This window comes from Euprymna scolopes, chromosome 30, assembly GCF_053919585.1.
Source record: "Euprymna scolopes isolate OS-2025 chromosome 30, ASM5391958v1, whole genome shotgun sequence".
NCBI lineage: Eukaryota > Metazoa > Mollusca > Cephalopoda > Sepiida > Sepiolidae > Euprymna > Euprymna scolopes.
This window is the reverse complement of record NC_136511.1, coordinates 57,796,680-57,820,920: the sequence shown is the minus strand read 5'-3', so window position 1 is coordinate 57,820,920 and position 24,241 is coordinate 57,796,680. Positions and strand designations below refer to the sequence as shown.

The 24,241-nt window shown below is 33.8% G+C and overlaps 1 protein-coding gene across 1 annotated transcript in view; it reads left to right on the top strand.

Moving 5' to 3' along the window:
• The window catches only part of LOC145254820 (ATP-binding cassette sub-family F member 1-like), a 93,209-nt gene that overhangs the window by 7,486 nt on the left and 61,482 nt on the right, over positions 1 to 24,241 (top strand). The window contains exons 2-8 of the mRNA XM_080113648.1: positions 2,413 to 2,523; positions 4,423 to 4,822; positions 9,093 to 9,151; positions 13,025 to 13,138; positions 17,754 to 17,854; positions 20,756 to 20,841; positions 23,952 to 24,091. Coding sequence (XP_079969774.1) covers positions 2,413 to 2,523; positions 4,423 to 4,822; positions 9,093 to 9,151; positions 13,025 to 13,138; positions 17,754 to 17,854; positions 20,756 to 20,841; positions 23,952 to 24,091 — 1,011 coding nt within the window. The remainder of the gene's footprint in view (positions 1 to 2,412; positions 2,524 to 4,422; positions 4,823 to 9,092; positions 9,152 to 13,024; positions 13,139 to 17,753; positions 17,855 to 20,755; positions 20,842 to 23,951; positions 24,092 to 24,241) is intronic.

Below are 24,241 nucleotides of genomic sequence, written 5' to 3'. Positions count from 1 at the left end.
ATTTTCGCTTCCTGCTGAACAGTGCGCAAATGAGACCACTTAATGGTTCTAAACAGCAATTAAAGCACATGTTCCCATGCGGAAATTTTATAGCAAGCCCCACTCTCCCCAATGGTTTCCTTCTACTTGGCAACTGCCATTGCTCAAAGGCAGCATGCATACCGCAGATTTAACCAACATAAGTCCAGTTCAAACAGACAGAAGTATATAGAAGCTAGAAGTAACGTTAAGAAAGAAATAGCGACATCTAAGAGAGAATTTACTAAAACCACTAAAAATGCATCGAAGCACAAAAATTAGGAACGCGTGACTTTTGGAAAATCTACAACAGTGTAGTAAATAATGGGCAATCAACAGTTCCCCCACTAACCAACAATCACGAGGTTGTTTGCTCAGCAACCGACAAAGCTAATATGCTTGCCAGCCGGTTTGCCTCAAACTACACACTGGAATCTTCCAACCACCCCCTGCCTGACTTTCCTTTGCGGACAGACGCCACGCTAGACAATCTAAAAATCACCCCTGCTCAGGTGCATGCTATCATAAAAAACCGTGACACTTCAAAAACATGTGGACCCGATCTTATCCCAGCTGTGCTATTAAAAAAGTGCTCAGTCGAAGTAGGTCCAGTTCTCTCCAAACTCTACAACAAATGCCTTAATGAATCTTGCTTTCCGGGCTGTTGGAAAACTGCTTCTGTGAAGAATTCTGGCGAAAGAACTGACCCATCAAATTATCGCCCCATTAGCTTCCTCCCACTTTTCGCCAAAATATTTGAAACCATAATTAACCATACTCTAGTCCATCACCTTACAGATGCTAAACTTCTGACTGACAAACAATATGGATTTAGACAAGGCCGTTCCACAGCAGACATCCTCACTGTAACCATTCACTGGACAAAGCGAGGGAGGGCAGAGCGGTAGCTCTAGATATATCTAAGGCTTTTGACAGGGTATGGCATGAGAAACCTTCTCTGCCACCAATAGCAATGGCCAGTGACTCTTTATCTGAGAGTACATCTTTCAAACTGCTTGGCCTAACATTCACAGGAAACATGAGTTGGAACAATTACATTGAAAGCATTGCCAGGGCCGCTGCAAGAAAGGTGGGCTCTCTCTACCGTGCTAGACAACTACTAACACCCAAAAGTATCATGTACCTCTATAAGGCCACCATTCGCCCATGTATGGAGTATTGCTATCACATTTGGGCTGGTGCATCTTCTACTAGTCTCTCATCCCTTGACAGGATTCAAAAGAGTCCCAAACCTGATAGGCCCTGAACTGGCATCTAAGCTTCAGCCTCTGTCCCATCAACGAAATGTTGCATCCCTCTGCGTGTTCTACAAGTATTTTAATGGTGAATGCTTTGATGAACTGCAAGCACTTGTGCCCCCACTCGACAAACTCGACAGGATGCTAAATCCCACCCCCACACTGTAGAGATCCCTAGATGTAAAAGATCTTTCTACTCCAATAGTTTCTTCCCCAGAACCGCCAGACTTTGGAATTCCATTCCAGGTCCCTGCTTCCCCAACAGTACTGATGTGCAGAAGTTCAAGTGTAACGTGAACCGACATCTTGCTGCCCAAATCCCTACATAGTACCCCGGTAGTTGTTGCCCCTGATAGTAGCCCCCTACACCAAAGTGGCAATTTGCCTTGTTTGGGGTGAAAATGTAATAAAAAAAAAAAAAAAATAATTATATTCCTTGACTGGAATATTTCCATTGTTTTCAGCTGGAACTTCAACCCATGTTGAAATTTAGAATGATCCCATTGTTTACGTTTTACCAGAACATTCCAACTATCAATCAAGAATGTCGATTGATTCCTTTGTTTTAATTGAATTACGTCAGCAATTGGATTTAACGTCTGGCTTTGCCAAAATCCTGAATTTGCGTGTGTGCAATACATTCAATGTTTTCGGTGTTACATGTCATTCTATCCAGCACCTTTTTAAATATTACTAAACAATTGACCCACTCACCTGCAGTTCTCAAACAAATCTCTAAGTTGATAAGCTTGATATTGATTCCAGCAATATAACTCTACAGACTTTGTAGCCTGTTAAAGATGGGCAATAGTTATAGTCCGTTGACTTAATATGAGTGTCAAATTGATTGTTGAATATGGTTAAATATGTGCTAATTTTTGCATTAATTACTAAATCCCTAACTGCATAATTTTTAGTTTGTTTTCTTTATCATAACAAAGGTTCATTTCAAATTTTAGCCAGGAGTTTCTAAGAAAAAGTGGAACAGACAAATATGCAAAGAGAAATATAATATAGATTAAAATGAATATAAAATATTTTTTTAAATTTCTGATATAATGGTAAATTAACGTTTTAATAAAAATAGGGTGGCCATTTTTATTTATTTATAATCTTTTGTTATTTTTCTTCACAGAATAAAGCAAAGACTAAAAATAACAAAAAAAAGAAAGCTGACTTGTTAGCGGAACTGATTGCTGAAGGTGGTGATGACAACGATGATGAAAGCAATGAAAACCAAAATTTTGTGAGTATATTCCCCCCCCCCCCCCCCCCGATGTCACAAGCATTATCATCACCATGCGACATAAAAAAAGAAAAAGAAAAAGGCCCCTGGATTTTCCTGATGAAGAAACTGTTATAATTCGAAATATTAAATTTGTTTTAATAAATAAATATATTTGGTACTTGTTCAGTTTAATCAAGATATTAAAACATGAAAATATCAAAAATTATATTGTACATATCCGTTATGGAATGAAGTTCTCCGAAAAAAACAATTTCACTTAATTTCATAAAGTACTTTTTTTTTTTTTTACAGCGAAAAAACAATTTATGATACCGAGCAAAGGGTTTGATTTTTAAGAAGAAAAGCTAGCATTAAAGTTGGGGAGGGAGTGCCGGCGCTTTAAACTGAGTTATTTCCTTGTGGCGTGTTAAAAAAATTCAAAGATGGCTACCTTCAATGTGCTTTCATAAACATGTTTTTTTGCTGTAAAAAAAAAAAAGAAAAATTACTTGATCAAATTAAGTTAAAAAAATTTTTTCAGAGATCTTCAGCCCAAAATGGATATGTACAATATAATTTTTTTTTTAATATTTTTATTTTTTAATGTCTTGATTAAACTGTACAAGTGCCGTATACTTATTAAAAATGTCTGCACTGGTTTTGGTCTTCAAATCGTTAAAGTTTGAATTTTGTATTCCATATAAAACTGCTTAAAACAGTGAATTCCTATATTATGAAACATGCGTCAACCAACACTCACACCGTACTAAACAATCAAACCTTCAACATCTGAAGACGTCCCAAGCATTATCACTGCCATGCGATGTAAAAAATACCCTGGATTGTTTTGTGTTTTGCCTGCATGAAGTTTTCTTTGTTTATCACAACTATTTGTCAACTTGAAGGATTACAGGTTTTTACCCCTTACATAGAGACCAGTAATGTTCTCTGGTTGCATGCAAAGTCAAGGAAGATTTGGTCCAGAACACACAAAGGAGGACACAGAATCCATTGTTACTTTGATTCCATTGATTTGTGGTTCCATGCCTGACACGTCTTTGTTTGCAACACACAGTGGCAGAGTATGAAAGATCTTGATGCTGACTCTTCTGGGATTTTCACCAGAGTCCTGTATCATGTTATCCCCACCCCTATCACAGTTGAGAAGGATTAGACTTTGAGATGGGGGGGGGGGTTCAAGATTGTGAAGTTTGTAGCCTAAATGTGATTGACTCGTTCAGATTTCGTTTTTTACAAGGCTACTCGAGGATACGAGTTATTGAGTTTGATGGACAGTGAAACACCAGGGGCATTAATAACAATGGTTATAACTGGTCAAAAAATGGCTATATAAGAGGATAACTCAACAAGAATGTGTTACATTAAACTAGAAAATGACAATGTTATAGTAATCTGGAAAGCAGCTCCAGGTTATTGTGTTCTACAGATGGATACTTCTAGAAAAAAAACTTTGCTCATGAAAGTTCTTAGTTCTAGGCAGATATAGGTAGAAAGGAAAATTATTTACAATGGTTGTTGCTAGATGGGTTTTTGTAGTGAATGCATTACGGGGAGAGGGTGTAGTTTAAAGCTCAGTCTAGCACCTAGCATGAAAATAATAATAGAGAAGAGAAAGATTAGTGACATCTCTTCTGCGAAAAAAAGACTGTAGGATTGAGAATATAACATCGCCCACTGCAATTTCAAAAGGTCTGGCTTCATCTAATAAATGTTCGTCTTTCTCTCGTATCAATATATTAATATTTTTTCAGCGATGTGAGTCCTCTGCTTTTTATTCATTTCACTTATTCTCCCGCTTGATCTGTTAATTGGTTTTATATTTGTAACCTTTTTTTTGTTAATTGAGTTAATATTTACGTCTTTTTATATAATTTATTTAAAAATTTTTTTTCTTAGGTTGAGGATGCTGTCCCTGAAAAGGGTAAAGGAAAGAAAGGGAAAGCTGATTTGGAGTCAGAGAGTGGACCAAAACAGAAAAAGGGCAAGAAGAAAAACCGTAAGGCTTTTTATTCAGATGATGAGGAAGAAGTTGGTCCAGAGGGCCAGGAGGTGAAATCCACATCCGATGAAGATTTACCAAAAAGTAAGAAAAAGACAAAAAAAAAGACTCCCAAGAAATTCTTCAGTGATGATGAAGAAGAAGAAAATGAAAAAGTGGAAGAAATAGAACCAGAGCCAGAGGAAAACATGGAAGAAGATATTGTTGAAAATGGAGTTGAAAATAATGACGCAGAAGTTGAAAAATCTGAAGAAATAGAAAGTACAGAAAATAATGAAGAGGAAGAAACCAAACCAGGTAAATTTTTATTGGTCAAGATGGTTGACTCTTTTTGACTTCTGGTTTCTGCTGTCCATTTGGTTGGATAATTAGACATGGTCAAGCAGACAAGAATGCCATTCTTAGCATTGAGAAAGTTGGAGAGGCTTCCACGTTATCTTAGAGGAAAATAATCATTAACCAAAAGGGACCAGATCTTACTTGTTACCATCCTCCTACCTGCAGAGCAGAAACGAGAAGTCAAGAAGAACAGACAGTTTTGACTATAACCTTTTTATTTTTGTTTTAATACATGGCTGTTTTCTAACGACAGTCCTAGGTATGACTTGAAAGTTCATTTGGTAGTGGGGACCCAATTTGGGAGCTTTATTTCAGATCCACACAGTTTGGACCCAGAATCATAGTACATGCCATTTATATGTTTAAGAGAAACTATTGTTTGCAGACTATTTAAAAAAAAACAAACAATAATAATGTTGACGGATTACTGGTAATAATAAACCTACCTTTTTGGGGAGGGAGGGTAGTGATTGTGCAGTTGTAGGCTCTTAACTTTTACTATATGAATAGCTGCTATATGTCATTGGTTTGGTTGTTTTGTTTTACAGCATATCAACCCTTTTCGGGTTATTTAATGCAGAATCCATTAATTTGGGGGAGAAAAAAATTTAATGCTTAAAGTTCTTCATATCTTCAAATAGTTATTCTTGATATTTGGTTTGGTTGTTTTGATTTTTTTTTTTTTTTTTTTTTTTTTTTTTTTTTACTTTGCAAAACATGATTGAGTTGTTTTGCAAAGGTAAAAAAAATTATTCTGGTACTACCAGATGAGGCTGTCTAAAGATACTGATTTCCTGATCTAAAATGTACTAAACATTGATGTTCTTCCCCCCCCCCCCCACTACAAAACTCTATAATGTTCTATAAAGTCAAAAGCAAGAATAGTAAAATAGTTTTATTTAAACCAGTTCAAAAAATAATGCTTGACGTGCATGCGCAGTTTTCAAAGTTGTTTAGAAAGGCATGATTTTTCCGACCATCCCTTTTTCTTTTCTTTTTTTTAACACAGTGATCACCACTTATCAAGGCCCGGAAGCCACTCAGGGATGAGGGTTATTGCAAGTACATTACGTTAGTGTGGAGATTTGATGAAGTGTTTAATTAGGGGGGGCGGTTCATTAGGAATTTGTTAACATTGGACTTGAAGACATCCAAGTTGTAGTCCGGAGGGAAGCAGGCAGACGGAACAGAGTTCCACAGGCATGCAGTTCTAAGAAAGAAGCTTTGTTCATGGAATCCGTTTTGATTTAGGCACAGATATAGAGTGTGGGAAATTTTTCACAGTGGATTCAGCTAGACGGGTGTTTTTCGTGAAAGATTGGCGAGGGGGGACCAGAGATTGAAGTTCAGACGAGCTCCTGCCATGGAAATAACGATAAAACAAGGATAGTCTCGCAACGTCTCTTCTGTGGGAGAGAGGTTGCAGGGTAGAGAAAAGGGCATCCCCCACTAAGCCACGAAGTCTATTTTGTACTCTGTCATGGCAGGATAGGCTGTTTTTAGCAGCTCCTGTCCAGATATGGCAACAGTATTCCATCCTTGGACATACTTGGCTTTTATATAGATAGAGAATTGCATCAGTAGTGAGATATCTTCTGGAGCGGTAGAAGGATTCCACCATCTTTCCAGCGACCTTGGCAACAGACTTGATGTACGTGTTCCATTTCAGATCAAAGGTCAAATCCAGAAGCTTGTCAAAACACGGGGCCTCACCCAGACGAAAGCCATCCATCACAATTGATGCCAGCTGGGGATCAGAGCGTTGGTTTAAATGTTTATTTCTATACAAAATAATTGACTGTTTTTTTTCTAATTCTCACATATTCGACTGAGACATTGCTCTTTCAGATGGTACTGATTTGAACTCAATCCGATGCAGCTGAGAAAAGTTTTTATGAGACAGATAAACTCACACACACATTTTGCCATTTCTATATATAGATAGAAGGTATGAGATAAAGGGTACCTGTGTGTGTGTGTTTGTATGTTTGCTAAATATTTTTGTTAGCCACATCTGGCTGGGTAGTAACGGTACCATTTGAAAGAGCAATGACCTGGATCTATACTATGTGAAAATTAGAAAAAAAGATTCTGTAACGGTAAACCGGACAAGTTTTTGGAGGGATTGGGGTCCTTTTTTGCGTCACTGTTTCTGCAAGTCAGGCAGGCGTAATTAACTAAAACTATGTTTAAAAAGCTTATTTTGCAACGTCAGGAAGTTATAAGCACTCGTGGCCATGTGGGCAAATATGTTTGCCTTTATCTTTTTACCTCCTTCTCCTCTCTTGCCTTTCATTTTCGAGCCCGGCCACTATGGGCTCAAACATGAAGACAGTTAAGTTTTTTAAAACAAAAACGTGAAGACAGTTAAGTTTGTAAAAAAAAACAACAAAAAAACAAAAACAAAAAAAAAACATACGTTTTTCCTAATGTTTAGTTTACTAAAGTTGTTTTTTCTAATTTTTTTTTTTTTCCTCAAACAAATATCTTTGAATTTAAATATAATCTTTCTCCACCCTTTGAAAATAGTAAAATTTATTTACAGAGAAATGTTTCTCTTTAAAATGAAAATAAACATTCATTGTTAATTATCATTTAAGTTTTTTTTTTTTTTTAATTCAGAAAAAATATATTTTCCATAAAATGCCCCAAAAATGTCAAACTGATTGTCAGTAATAAATTTATTCAGTATCAGATATCCAATCAATGTCCTAAAAGTTCATACAAAAATATGTAACCCCCCCCCCCCCAAATCCTTGGGATTAAAAAAAATACTTTATATATATATTGGGTGGGTAAAATTTTTTGGTGGCAGATTCATTGGAAAGACACTTATAACATTGTTATAAATGCATAAAATCCCATTGTACAAAAGGAAATTGATTTATCTACAACTTTCCTAATGTGTATGTTTTTTTTTTTTGTTTGTTTAATAGCTTATTGTTGAGATACAAAAATGATCAACATATCACAGATATGATTTTATAAAAAAATTTTTCCGATGCAAAATTATGTTATTAAAAAAACTGTCATTAACAAATTGTAAGCTGATTTTTTTTTTTTTTTTTTTTTTCAACTTTTGATATTTTCATTTTAACTTTATTGTCCTTTTAAGGAATTTTTTTTTTTTTTTTTTTGTGGGTGAGGTACATATTTTTGTATGAACTTTTAGGACATTGATTGGATATCTGATACTGAATGAATTTATTACTGACAATGAGTTTGATATTTTTGAGGCATTTTATGGAAAATATATTTTTTCTGAATTAAAAAACAAAACAAAACTTAATTAAATGGTAATTAATAATGAATGTTTATTTTCATTTTAAAGAAATAAACATTTCTCTGTAAATAAATTTTACTATTTTCAAAATATTAGTTTTTTTTAGTTTTGTTTTACAAACTTAATTGTCTTCATAGTGGCTGGGCTCGAACATGTAATGCGAGAGAGGGGAAGAAGGTAAAAAGTTACAGGCAAACATATTTGCCCGCATGGCCACGAGTGCTCATGACTTCCTGACGTTGCAAAATAAGCTTTTTAAACATAGTTTTAGTTAATTACGCCTGCCTGATTTGCGGAAACAGTGACGCAAAAAAGGACCCCAATCCCTCCAAAAACTTGTCCGGTTTACCGTTACAAAATCTTTTTTTCTAATTTTCACATAGTATAGATCCAGGTCATTGCTCTTTCAAATGGTACCTCCAAGTAACATGAAATTTCTATATAAACTAATTTAAAGCAACACTGTTTAATGAATCCTTTCGATAGTTTATCGTTCAGCAGGTGATTACTTTTATGCTGTGGCTGTGTTCTTTCGGGCATATTTCAAATCAGAATCAGGAATTCAGAAAAGAATAGATAATTATATTGGAGTTAAGGCGGGTATTGGAATCACATAACAGAAATTCCCTGACCTTGCTCATATTACTAATTAGCAGAGTGTTACGGCCATCAGCCAAGAGAAGCTATCAGGCAATGTGATGATTCATGGAAATGAAACCAGGCCACTGAGGGTTGAGGAATATATGATATATAACAGTTGATATAGCAAGGGAAGGCTGAGGAAAATGCAAGAGCTTGTGAGAAAGTGATGGATTTTAAAGAAAGAGAAATAAAGATCTGGCCAGAGATAGGTTAGTTTAGAAGTCAATTTCTAAAAGCTTTGCAACGTGCCGGCATGTAAAATGGACATCAAACCAAATATGATTTTTTCTTTTGTCTTTTCAGAAAAGAAAGTTGAAATGCCAAAATTGAGTAAGAAAGAATTAAAGAAAATGAAGAAACATGTAAGTCTTGCATTTTGATATTTGTTGTTTTGAAATAGTTGTTTACAATGATTTCTCATCGAAAAATCTGTTTTTATTTTTGCTAAGAAACATTTTAACTTGCATCATATTTGTTTGGTGATCATGGAACCAGGTAACGCTAAAATGCATGTATAAGGTAGAAAAAAAATTTCTCAAGTCACTCTGTAAGAAATTAAATTAAAAATTAACCATGTTATTAGGTTCTCTAGCTTTGTATAAGAATTATGTGTAAATCTATTTACTTGTATTTACATTTAAAAATGCATTTCAAAGCGTGATCATCATAATGGCCGAACGTTAAGAAGCAGGGCTACATAATACTTAAATCCGGACTGTGTATTAAAAACGTGAAACATATATGTAGATTAATATTTTCCAGAGGTGAAGCAACCAATGAATTTTTAACAAACTTCATACAAGAGTGCTCAATACCGAAGTAGGGCAAGATATACTTTTATTTGTTTTACATAAGCATTTATGTCACTACTCATTCAGACGAACACTACTTTTGTATAAGCAATATCGCCTGATGAGTTACGTGTAACTGGCTGACTGAAACATGCTCATGAATGTGTTGCGACATGTAAATACTTACGCAATATATATATATATATATATATATATATATATAATTATTAACTAGAATACCGGTCCCAGAATAGGTACAATTAACTCTCTGAACAGAACAGTTTTGCATCACTGTTGTTACATTCCTTTATGAAGATTGAAATCATGATATATATATATATATGACCATGATATGTTGCGTCCTACATGTTTCATTGAATGGTTGAAATTTACCAAACAAATCTTCAGAGACATATATAAGATCTTCAAAAGTTTTTTTTTTCTTTTTTTTTTAACCTTTGATTGAAAGGATAAAAGATGGTAAAAGGAAATGTAAATATTCTTTAAAAATTAGAGAAAAAAAACATTTTACTTAAAGGAAATATTATGACTTTCCAGAGATGTAGACGCAATTTAATTCACATGCAATACGAATTGTGCTTTTATTATCTCTGGAAAGTTTCAATATTTTCTGTAAGTAAGTTTTGTTTGTTTGTTTGTTTGTTTTTTTTTTTCTCTCAGATAATTTAAAAAAACTTTTTAAGATCTTCTATATATCTCTGAAGATTTGTTTGGTTAATTTCAACCATTCAATGAAATGTGTGTAAAACACAACATATCAACAATAAATAATGTGAAATAAGTGTATCTGTGGCGTTGAAATTTTCACTATATATATATATATATATATATATATATATATATATATATACACACACATATATTTGTAGTCATCCACATACAGTACTGTTTCCTTGTATCACAACTCCTCAGTGCGGCTAGACTAGCACCTCTTCCAAGCTGAGGATTGAACCTAGAACCATCGCATTGACAGGTTCTACCCATGGGAGTGGTGCCCACAAATGTCTATTTTAAACAAACATTCGCCCACCACTTTTATAGTGCTCAAACCGCTTGTTTACAACTAAACAGCAAGCCTTGCATTTTTCAGCCAATTAAGTAGCAGGTGAGATTATTTACGACAGTGCTCTACCCTAAGAGGGGGGGGCTTAAAATATATTTGTAATCATCCACATACAGTACTGTTTCGTTGTATCACAACTCATCAGTGCGGCTAGATTAGCACCTGTCCCAAGCCGAGGATTGAACCTAGAACCATCGTGTTGACAGTCGGCATTTCTATCCATATGCCCTGTATTGGTCTAGAAATTTTTATTGACTATATACATTATAAGTGTATATTTTTACAAACGCGCGCATACACACACACACACATATATATATGGTATAATCCAGTTGATTGACGCACCAGTTCTCGTTAATATAAGCAATATCTCTTTGAACATAAAACAAAGCAATACACCACCATGTATCTTTTGATACAGTATACAGCATGATCATGTTGACATACTGGTTCTCGTTAAATCACCAAAGTTGAGCAACATTGAGCCTGGTCAGTACTGAAAACAATCTAACATTATCATCTCTCCTGACTGAGGACCCCTTATGAATTTAATATTCCAATGAAACTTCCTTCACGGGAAGCCAGTTCAACCCACCTAGAATAAATGCTGCTCACACATATGCACACACATATATTTCCCCCAAACCTCTGATCTTGATGGAGGTGAGACTAAAACTTGCTGCTATGGTTTCAAATGATCTGAAATAACAGCAATGGGAGACTTGATTCCAAATATTTCTCATGTGTTATATCTCCCCTCTTTTGGAAATAGAGTATGATTATACATACCTCCAAGATCAAATAATCCCTATATACTGTAGAATTTTCTGTATGTATGAAAATCAATAGTCGCTTAGATTTGGAACTTATAAAATTGTCAAAAAAGGTGGTATATCTATCTATCTATTTATATATTAGTGGTTTGGCAAGGCTACAGGGAAGAGAACCAAACAAAAAAAATCAGCATAATTCATCCCAATGCAGTAAAACTTAAGCCAGCTTGCCAGGGCATTATATATATACAAATGTAGGCAAATTTAGGCATATTTTATTGGTTTGAAAATGTAGGGTTTTTTTACCAATTGTTATACAATTGTAATGATAGAATAGTATTATAATCTTCAAAAAAACTGAAAATTTTCATGTAGTTTCGTCCAATAGAACCAAAGATATGAGTATTTCAATATTCAATTTGGCTACGAGTATAAATATATCCATATACATATATATGATGAAAATAATGGAAATAGTATTCCGACAAAATAGAGAAAATAAAAAAGGAACAAACCGTATTATGTGTTCACCAACGTTTCATATTTATTTCGAGACTTCCTCTGGGTGAATGAGATTAAGAAACCAAAAAATATACCAGTACAAAATATTTGAAAAAGTTTCACGTGCACAGTGTGACGCAGTTCTATTTAAGAGAAACGGAAAATTAATGTTGGAAATTCAAAAAGGAAGGGGGGCTGGCGCTGTTAAAGAGAAGGAAATTTTAGTGACATCATATAGCCGTTAATTTAATTTTAAAACTATGAACGCAAGTTTATATTCTTATTGGGAAAAAGATATATCTGTTGAAATTTAAATATAAGTTTGTAACAGGAATGAAATGAGTGTTTTTTATGTAATTTATTGATTGAGATTATGTGTTAATTATTACAGGGGGTGTTTGAATGGTGTGAGAAAGTTAACCTGTGTCCACAGTTAAATAATGTTCTTTTAATAACAGTTTACTTATTAATGGTGCTATGTTATAGAAACCTCCACGTTGTTTAATAGTGCTTGAAATTGCGATAAGCGCAGATTCAAGGAATCTATTAGATGAAACTACATGAAAATTTGCAGGCTTTTTGAAGATTATAATACTATTCTATAGTTAAAATTTTATGACAATTGGTAAAAAGAACATATTTTCAAACCAATAAAATGTGCCAAAATATTTGCCTAAATTTATTATATATATATACACAGTGTCCTGGCAGGCCAACTTCAATTTTGCTGCTTCGGTTGTCTCCCCTGTGGCCTTGCCAAGCCACTAATATATATATATATATATATATATATATATATATATATATATATATTTGTAGTAAACGACATCCAGTCCTGTTTCGTTGTATAACAACTCATCAGTGCCGCTAGACTAGCACCTCTCCCAAGCTGAGGATTGAACTTACAACCATTGCATTGATAGGCAGCAGTACTACCGATTGACCTACGAGAGCAATGCCCGCAAATAACCTCGCCAAATGTCTATTTTAAACAAACATTCATCCACCACTTTTTATAGTGCTCAAACTGCTTATTTATAAACAAACAGCGAGCCTAATCTTTTATTTTATTTTTTCTTTCTTCAGTTGGAATTCCAAAAGCAACTTGCTGAAGAAGGTGACATTCGGCAGTTCACAGTGTCACAAGCTGAAAAATCTGCAAAAGCAGGCGCTCAACTTGACAATCAGCAAGACATCAAGGTAGGTTTTGTTTCATTCTTCGTGTCTCTATTTGATTATTGTTTTTTTTTTTTTTTTTTTTTTTTTTTTATACTTATGTTCATCTCTTACAAAGCATATTGCCACTTGGACGTAAGGGCTTACTATTTGGGGTCACGTCTAGGAAATATTAACAAGATATTTGTTTATGTTACATTTAAACTTCTTCATATCAGTACAGCCAGGGAAGCAGGCAGCAGGAAAGGAATTCCGAAGTCTAGCTGTTTGAGGGAAGAAACTATTAGAATAGAAAGCTTTTTGGCATTTAGTGAAGGGGTGAGATCTTTTTGTTAAACGGGTTTGTCGGGGATATGTACGTCGAGGGGGTACAAGTGAAACGAGTTCCTCAGAACACATTCCATTAAAATATTTGTAAAACAGGCACAGTGATGCAACATTGTGGTGATGGGACAGGAGCTGGAACTAGGTTGATAAAGTGGGACTAATTAAATTGACAACTCTTTTTTGGACTTTATCTAAGAGGGAGAGACTAGTGGTAGATGCACCAGATGTGGCAACAATACTCCATGCATAGGCGAATGGTGGCCTTGTAAAGGTACAGGATACTCTCAGGTGTGTGTAGTCTTCTAGCTCAATAGAGGGAACCCACCTTCTCAAGCGTGAGTTGTGTCCCACTTATTTATTAATGCGTTCTTTGCCATCTCTCTTTTTTTTTTGTTATCACCGCAGTTTGATTCTTTATTAGTTATATTGCTTTTTGGTTTTTATTTAGTTTGTTTTTTAATATAAAGAAAATCAGATTTAACTAAAACACCCACACATTACATAATCTGTACTAATCTTATCCTGTCAGGTTTTCATATTTGTAATTCAGGATTTACTCCTATAGTAATTAACTGATCATTAGTTATAGGCAACATATTTGCTGCTCAGGCAGTGTTGGGTAAATGAGCTAGTTTTAGAGATGAAGAACAATTTTTTATTATGTTAAATCTTTATTATGTACGTACTCGCCACAAAATGAAAATGTCATATTCCAAAAGTTAGGTAAATTGATCAAGTAGGGTTTTTATTTTATTTTATTTATTTTTTTTGTTTATCAGATTTTACGATTTTTAATAATTAAGGTTTTTAATTTTGGCAAAATTTAAAGCAATATGGCTGCTGCTCCCCACCCCATCCTCGTTTCCTAATAGCATTTTTTGTGCTTGTTAAGATAATCAACAAATTGTTTTGTTTTTTGCTTTTTTAGCAAAATTCATTGAGTAAAAAATTATTTATAGTTAAAAATAATTTTACAGAAAATTGGGGGAAATTCTATTTTTCCTAAATGTAAACTCTTTGAAGATTACGAATACAGGGGAAATACTTACCTCCCTTTTCGTCAGTATAATGGCCAACATATTCTATTAGCCTTATAGTGATAGGCTTGTTTTTTTTTTTTGTTTTTTTTTTACTAAAACACAATAGCAGTTGTTCTAACTTGATAAATATTTGTAATGTTTGGGCATATTACTATTTTCGACATAACAATTCAGTAAGTACTGTTGTTTTTGCTTAAAACCACATATTTGATAATACTAAAACTCTGTTAGAAAGTTTCATTATTTAAATAAAATAAAGAATCCTTAAATTTTTGACTGTGTTCTAACTATTCATCCTAACTCCATGTTAAATAGGCTTTTTCATTATTTTCATTTTACACAATTACTGAAAAGCATTCTTAGCAATGTCCTTTGCACAAAATGATGAAAGTTTGTGGCAAGACCTAAAGAAATTCTGATAAAATAATGCAAGTGACTTCTCAAGACAATGCAACTTTTTAGAATTTTAAAAACCTTGTGAAACAGTTTACAAACAGATAGAAATCAGATAACCTCCAAGTACCAATTTTTAAATTTTAACCCATTAGCAGCTCTTTTTCCGGATGAAAACCGATTAAAGTTTTCCACATGGCTGAATGCCCTATATACCAAATTTCAAGTCTGTAGATAAAAAATTTGTTGAGTACATAGGTTGAGAAGTGTCCTCATGCACACATTCTCACTTTTATAGATATATGGATAGATAGATCATAGACGTGGAATGGTTTTCTTTCTAATATTAAAACGTTCTGTTAAGAAACTTTATTTAAATAAAAAGAAACCTTAAATTCTATTAATTTCTCAAACTTCACATTCTCAAATGTCTATCGCTATTCATCATAAATATATATCTTTAATATACTTTTTTTTTTCTTTATTTTCATTTTCCGAAATTCCAGAAAAGCGCCCTTTCCTACCTTGGTAATGTCCTTTGCAGAAAACGATAAGTTTATGGCAAGAGGCAAGACCTAAAGAAATGCTAATAAAATAATGCAAGTGACTTTTCAAGACCATGCAACTTTTTAAACATTTCTTATGAAAATAAATTGTAGCCTGTCAAGTGAACATATTGATTTTGACGTAGACCATCTATCTATATAAAAAGCAAAATAGGCATCAGCGCTTTTGTATGCCTGTGAAAGGCTTTTCAGATCAGGGGTTCCGCTGTTGGTTAGATTCCGCAAGAAGTTTTCCTATGCTTCCGAGATCATAATAATAAGATTCGTAAACGGACATCGTTTCTTTCTTTTTTTTTTTTTTTAATCGAGTTAATGAAAATTCTGACTGTGCCGTCATTTTGAGTGTTTGTTTGCCTTTTTTGTATAATAAAGTGAAACTCTGGCCCCCGACCAGGTTTAAAAGCAATGTTAGTTCATTTCTGTGCATGTATGGCGACTCCTATGATTCTTAAGTTAATTACCAACTCCTTGAATTCACTATCCTTGTTGGCCTAATGGTTAGCATGGAAAACTAATTACCCACCTCTCTCTCTCTTTCTATCTTTTTATTTTTATTTTAACCACATGGAAGCCATTCTTAACATTGCTTTGTCCTTTTGCCAATATCCTCCACCCCGAGCAACGACGGGTATTACTCGCTAGTTACAGCTAAGGTAAAATTCACAGCAAGCAATGATATTACTAAGTGGAAATATAGAATCCACTTAGATGGCCTCACTCGTCATCTGAATAGTTTAAATACTGAGCACTCAACTTCTGATGATCTATGGAACCAGATATCGTAAAATTGTGTTTTTATATTTTTATTCAATCTAATCAAAGAATATTGTCACTGACGCATAAGGGACTACTTTGATAGGGGCCATATTTATAGGGTGAGAAGTTGAACAGCACTGTTCCTTTTTTTTTCTCTGTAACACGGACAGATAACTTAGATCTAAATGTACTTATTTACCAGTAATACCTAAGGAAAACTTGCTTACCTTTTTTACTCATAGTGTAGACAATTATAACTATGGTAAAATGCACAGCTAGAAATTAAATTGCTTTATCATTATTTTCATGGCAAGTGCTCAACTCTGCTCCTATTGATGGTCACCTCTGTAGAATATTCACAACAAACACTTGACTAGCTACAACAACTGTCAACAATTTTCTTTATTTACTATCTGTGCCTAAAACTTGGAATTCTGTTCTTTCCTAGAACTACGCGTCTATGGAACACTACCCAAGTTTCATTATTACCGATCATCACTGTGTTATTTTACCGGTCGTCTGATACCCGACATTCATTAATATTTATTTTCAAGTGGCATTTGGGCCTAGATAAGTGACCCACCCACCCCGGTAAAAAACACAAAAAACAAAAATCAACAGGTGACCTAACCAGTTACTGATCATTCAATTGCTGGTGAACCTGTGGAGCAAGATATTGTTAAATTGTATTTTTATATACTATTATTCACCCTAATCAAGGCATATTAAAATTAACTAGTCGAGCCCCTTAAAATCCCATGGTAGTTGAAAATTTTTTAAACACATAAATAAAAAAAATGTAAGAGAACAAATACTAATAAATTTAAAATGATTTTTTTTAGCAAATTCTTTCTTAACCTTTTTAAGCTAAAAAGAATTGATTAAAAAAAAATTTGGATCTTTTTTTTATTTCACTGAAAATTCAACACAACAGATTTTGTTTTTTCTGAATAATTTTTTATATAAATTATAAAGGAACAAATATCAATTCACTTGCACGATTTTTTTTATTTTACAAATTTTAGCCATTTAACTTTTTGAAGAGGAAATAATGACTTTAATTGATAAAGAGCAACTATAAAAAGGAGGTAATTCGTTAATGTTTGCGATGATGTTTTTTTTTTTTTTTTTTTTTTGTGAAACTGAACGTACAAACAGTAAATTATTTAGATATTGTTTGTACGAATCACTTAATGCTTTGACCTGATCATAGTTGACAGAATGGGTAAAAATCTACTCTTGTTAATTAAATAAATGGTTCAGTTTGACACGAAGATTGCAGTGTTTGAAAAAATACGCCTGTGGATGAGAATAGTAGTCCAAATAATATGAATTATCAATCCTCATCACAAAAATTCCGAAACAAATGTTATTTTTCTAACAGCATTTATTATTTGAAATGTGAATCAAAATATAATTTTCACTTTTTAAAAAAATTTTTTTTTTTTTTAGTTTTTTGTTATTAGAGCATTTTTTTTTTTTTTTTTCTTACACCCTATTCATGCATTTGTAATTCATTAAACTAGACTTTCTACTTTTTAAAAATATTTCTTGTAGGTTGAAAATTTTTCGATCTCTGCTCGAGGGAAAGATCTTTTTGTAAATGCTAGTCTGCATATAACGAATATGCGGCGTTATGGCTTGGTTGGGCCAAATGGGTAAGTAAAAAAATTTTTATTTATTAATTTAAGCAATTACCTTCCAGTTGTGTTTTATCTAGACTTGAATGGCGATATAATTATGACAAGAACTACATACAATACGTATTTAAAGCAAAATAAATTGTTTTTGTACTATTAAAATGATTTCCAATACTTTTGATGTTTTCCCATTCATTTATGTTTGAATTCATGTTTTGAAACGTGACATAAATAAAACAAATATGGGTTATAGTCATCTAACATAGTTTCTAACTTCCGGCATAGCGCTACTGATAGAACCTCAGACTAAGATCTGAAGTGTTTGATTCTGAGTTCAGGTCATGGCGTCTGCTTTATTATTTACTATTAATGTAATATTTTGCTTGTGTTGTCCTTAGTTTGGCTGTATGTTACACTTTGAAAAAAAAACAAATATAATTTTTGAAGGCAAAGCTGCTTCAAAATAGACCAAATATATAAAATTTGCATTTAAAAAGGTCAATCTGGCAACTCTAAACAAGAATGGGAGTGACCTCCCTTTTTAGCCTTGTTTTCAAATATTATTATTATATATGATCATTGTTGTAATGGTCTAAGAAAATAATTTATTCCATCACTAGTACATAATACAGATTTTTCTTTATTTTTGTTTTTTTTTTCATGTGAGGGGAAAATTTAAACCAGCACTGCACTGAGTTTTTCCTAACCTTACAAATAATTTAAAAATTAAAAGCTGTAGTTTATATTTGAGATGAAATAAAAAGCATTTAAAACTACTTAAAAACATAAAAAAATGATGCAGGTAATATGCAAAGTAACTTTTATTGGCTATCCATGCTTCTGTTCAGTCTTGAAAGACAAAGGATACTCCTTAGGGGCAGTTGCGCGTGTAATTGTGAGGCAAGGGTTGCGCACCTCTCCTGAATCGGCACTGTTTCAGTCCAATGGCAAGAAGACCGGGACGACTGGAAACGATGCCAAGATAAGCGGAGAGCACATACAGCACTTGAAAGTCCCAAATGGTTACCCATTTAATACCGATCAGGTTCAATGTTACTTAACTTCGGTGATCCAGTGGGAACCGATGTGTCAACGTGATTTTGCCGTATTATTGGCTATGGTAACAGTTTTTTTTTTTTTTTTTTTTTTCTTAGGCCTTCTCCAGACAAAATTCAAGTTTTCAAAACAAAATTTAGAGTTTGTTTTTACAATCCATAGCGATTCAAACAAGTGTTAAAAAATCACATATACAACAAATAAATGTTATTGGCTATGGTAACATTTATTTGTTGTATATGTGATTTTTAACACTTGTTTGAATTGCTATGGATTGTAAAACAAACTCTAAATTTTGTTTTGAAAACTTGAATTTTGTCTGGAGAAGGCCTTAAAAAAAACTTGGAAAAGCCTTAAAATGTCTTTAAAAAGTCCTTGAAAATGGACATTGAAAATCTGTACGAACCCTGCAAGAGAAAAAAATAATTTCTATGTACATATTCCAATTTATTAGTTTAGAGCTCAGATGAGATGAAGAGCCCATTTTTTAATTTCATGTTCATTTAATTTTCTACCTGAAAAATTTGATTTACTTGATAAAATAAAAAAATTATTTAAGAAAGGATAATTTATATTAATTTATTTATTTGTTGCGGACTATTATTCTCATCTTTATGAGTTGTTTCATGACGTTTCGGCCAACTATTCCTCTGGCCTTCGTCAGGTGGTAACCACGACGGATAGGAACTTCGAATCTCCTAACTCCATTCTCAGCAATCACTGCCATCTGTAGTTGTCGTCTCACCACATTTTGGCCAAGTTGATAGAGGCGTTGAATCTCTACGGTTCCAGATGAGCATTGTCTGAAGATAGCTGTTTCAATCCTACCCAAAGCCAGCCAGAGGTTTACTTGGTCAAAAATGTGGTGAGACGACAACAACTACGGATGACAGTGATTGCTGAGAATGCAGTTAGGAGATTCGAGGTTCCTATCCGTTGTGGTTACCACCTGACGAAGGCCAGAGGAAAAGTTGGCCGAAACGTCATGAAACAACAACTAATAAAGATGAGAATAATAATCCGCAATAAATAAATAAATAAATTAATATAAAATAATATTCATCTCAATAATGAATTCCAATTAAAATAAAGGATAATTTGTTTAACATTTTATATTTTTTCACTCGGATGTATTGGCTTTTATGACCAAATATTATCTGTTTGTGCACTTATTTCTAAGATTTGAGTTAAAATGAATTAATTAAAACATATAGTTTTATTTCCATAAAATATTGGTGGGACTGAATTATCCTAGATGTTTGTTCCTTACAATACTGATGGGAAATTTTTGTCCAATGCCTTAAAATCATATTTAACGATTATAATAACAAATGGAAAGTAGGAAATGTGTTTAAACAGACAAAATGTTGACTGCGCGAAAGTCGGAGTGAAAATGCTTTTGAATTCGGGACAAGATCAAAGTGTAGTATCTGTTCATCAGATGCTGCACTTCTATTTCTTGTTCTCTTTCGGTGGAGGAGAAATCCTTCACGACTGAGACAATTTTTATTTTTGTACCTTTTCTCCATGTTAAAAAACGACCCTGGTGTCTAACTCTGTCCCGTGGGGAGGCATAGTAAATAGGTACAAACATAAATGAGTGTGAAACTTTACAAGAATAGAGACAAAATCAATTTTATTTAACGAGTGTCATAACTCAATCTAACAAAAAAAATGGTGTTTAAAAAAACAATTGGCAGATATTTTTTGTCCCAATCTAAAAAAAATATCAAAAAAACTTTTTGCTAAAGTTGACAAATTTGTGTTCAACTTGCTTGTATTCTTTTTAAAATATACATTTCTTTTCTCTGACACAACTGTTAGTGCATGAGTAATTAATGCATACAATTTTTGTTATTTTAGGCATGGAAAAACTACACTTTTGAAACACATTGCAGAAAGGGCCTTGAATATTCCTTCCAATATTGATATTTTGTATTGCGAACAAGGTGGGTCACATTTATTGGCAAGGCTTGAATTTCTGAAAATGACAAACTATTAAAATTTTTGAGAAGACTTTGGGGTGCTTATCCAGTTTTATCTTGATCTTAAAACTGTTCATAAAAATGAAATAAAAACATGGTACATGTTCATGTCCTTATGAGTTGTCTTCAATAAGTTTTCAGACTTTTTTCGGGCTCTCCAAAGTAATCTCCTCCAACTGCAATGCACTTGCTGTATTGTTCCAACAACTTTTGGAATGCTCCATGAAAGTCCTTTTGTAGGAGTGTTTCAATAACCCTCGTCACAGCCTCTTTTCCCTCCTCAAGTGTCTCATAACAATAGCTTCTAAGGTTTTCCTTCAGCTTGGGGTATAACCAAAAGTCACAGGGAGCAAGGTCTGGACTATAGGGAAAGTGATGTCCATCTTGGTCAAATAGTCTGTCACAAGGATAGAGTTGTAGACTGGTGCATTGTCCTGGTGGAAATGCCATTGATCCGACTTGAAAAGTGCTTGCCTCTTACGACAAAATCTCTTCCTGAATTCCCTTAAAACGACAACATAGTACTTCTTGTTGACTGTCTTTCCAGTGAGAACCTAGTGGATGTAGATCATGCCTGTACTGTCAAAAAAAGGGACAATCATAAGCTGACCTTCTTGGGTTTGGGAAAACCAACATGCTTCCACTGGGAACTCTGTCTCTTGATCTCTGGATCGTAGCAATAGATCCAGCTTTCATCGCAAGTCAACAGACCATCAAGAACTGCGAGATCTAAATTGATCAGCTCAGCTATCTCCCTGCTGTCATGACAACATCTTTCTTTCTGATCTTCTCTGCGCACCCCTCGGACAAACTTTACACAAATCTTCCGCATCTTCAGTTCCTTGCGAATAATTGTGTGTACAGTTCCCACACTGACATAAAACTGTGCACTTATTGTCAATATAGACACACGACGATCCTTATCCATGAAATTCTATATTTGACCAATCAATTCTGATGTTCTGACTTCCTTACTCCTCCCACACCTCTCATCATCCCTCAAAGACTTCCTGCCTTCCTTGAGTCTCTTATGCCACTCAAAAACAGATGTTTGATTAATGCAAGATGGTCCAAAAGCAGTCTGAAGCATTCCATACGTTTCTGTAGCAATTTTTCCAAGTTTCATTGCATATTGCTCATCTAAAGTGTCCTCACAACTGTGACTAGGGTGTATTCAAATTCCTGCTGTAGCTGTTCATTTGAACCTGGAATCATAAAAATTGGTCAGTCATCTCGTAAAATGTTTAGCAATAACATACTGGATTTTCAAGAGTTTATGACAATTTTAAATGTCTGTACAAAAGTCTGGAAACTTATTGTAGGCACCTCGTTTGTATATGGTAAGTTTAAAGAACACAGTACACTAAAAATTATGCAAATGGTTATAGTCAGCTAACGTACTTCCTAATTTCCGGCATATATCTCCCCTGTACATGTACTCTTTATTACGCTTTTCTGATCTTTATTATATTTATACTTTCATAAACATATCTATTGTATAAATTCAAATAAAAAAAACTTATTTTTAAAATTAAAAAAAAAAAAACAAACTTATTTTTATAATTTCATACACATATTATAAAATTTAAAATAAGATAAAAACTTTGATTTTTTTTTTTTTTTTTTAAATTTTGTTATTAAAAGTGCAAGTAAAAACTAATTGTTATTTTTATCTATATAATTTTGTTCATTTTTATTGTATACTTTTCAATAATGTCCTTTTCTTATATTTTATTTCAATAAATCGCTTCACAATAGAAATACTGAAGAACAGTACAAGTGAAGGAACTGATTTGCCTTGTTACTGCTTTTGGTAGCGCTACGCCAGAAGTTAGGAATTATATTAGCTGACTATAACCATTCAAATTCATCAAGTATTTTTTTTTTTTTTTTTTTTTTTTTTTTTAACAAGAAAAAATACTTTTTAATGGCAAAATGTCTCCTCTGCCATTTTCTGCTTACATTAAGGTCAACAGCCAAGGAACATAATTCAAACACAGTCATTATAATAATACCAGCTAGAAACAGTTTACCAATCAAATTTTGAATTTATAAAATAAAATCTTTATAATATAAGGTAGAATGATAAAATTATCGTCCTAAAGAAAACAATACTCATCTTTATTTTAAAATTTTTATTGAAAAAAAAAATAAATTCAGGTAACTTTATTATGTAGTAGAGCTGACATCTATTCAATGTAGCCGCTTTCAGCCTCAATCACCACCTCAATACAGGTCCAGAATTGAGAGCATGTTTTCCATAAGTGCTGGTTGGAGCTTGGCAGATGTCAGCGATCAGACTGGCTTTGGTGTTGTGGTAGGTCATGTTGGTGATGTTCTCAACTTATGACCATACAAAGTAGTTAGGGGAGGAGGGAAGCCAGTGAGAGAAGGATACAAAGTCATAGCACTCCTTCTGAAGCCATACCTAGGTCTGTTTGGACTTGTGGGCTGGCGCCGAGTCCTACTGCCACACCCAGTGTCTGCCAGCGGCCAGCTGATTGCACCAGGGGATTACCACACACTTCAACACATCCAGGCACACATTGATGTTGACTTTCAAGCCAACTTCGAAGATGTGAGGTGGCATGATGTGGTCTTTACTTGAAACCATAATCGTGGTTCGAAACTTTGTTTTCGTCATCCTGGGCATGTCCCTGTTATTCGTGGCAATCCAGCGATGCATTTTGAGGGTGCTGGCAATGGTCCTGTTGTCATAACTTGGATCAGTAAAGAGCATGAGTTGTACAGCAGCGCATCTCCAATCTCGTTTGTTGAACATTGCTTTGCTTTCAGAAATAATAGAAGGCTCCTATTGCTTTTGGGATTTGTACACAACTGATCAACTAGTAGATGGCATGCTACAAATGGAAATGGAATAATGTCGTCTTTTCTTGGGCGACAATTTTATCGTTCCACCCTGTAGTATTATGGCAAAATATGTTCTTTTGATTGTTGCTCATTCTGGGAGTGTCTCAATTCTATTTGATCCTAAAATCTCTTTTGGGTGTGGAAGTGAAAAGATATTTACTTTTAAAAAAAAAAATTTTTTTTTTTTTTTAAATTTTTATCAGAGGTGGTAGCAGATGAAACCAAATCTATTGATGCTGTTGTCAGTTCCGACAAGAAACGTACGGCCCTTTTGGAAGAAGAAAAGAAACTGTTATCTGCTAGCAAGAAAGGAAATGTTGAGAATTTGGATAGATTAAATGCGGTAAGTTCTACAATGTGTGTGTGTGTGTGTATCTATATATATATATATATATGTGTGTGTGTGTGTTACTTTGGTCAGGTGGAGTATCCATATTGTTATATTTCAGGAAATTCATTCTTTCATCAGACATGTGTTCAAGTAAGATGTCAT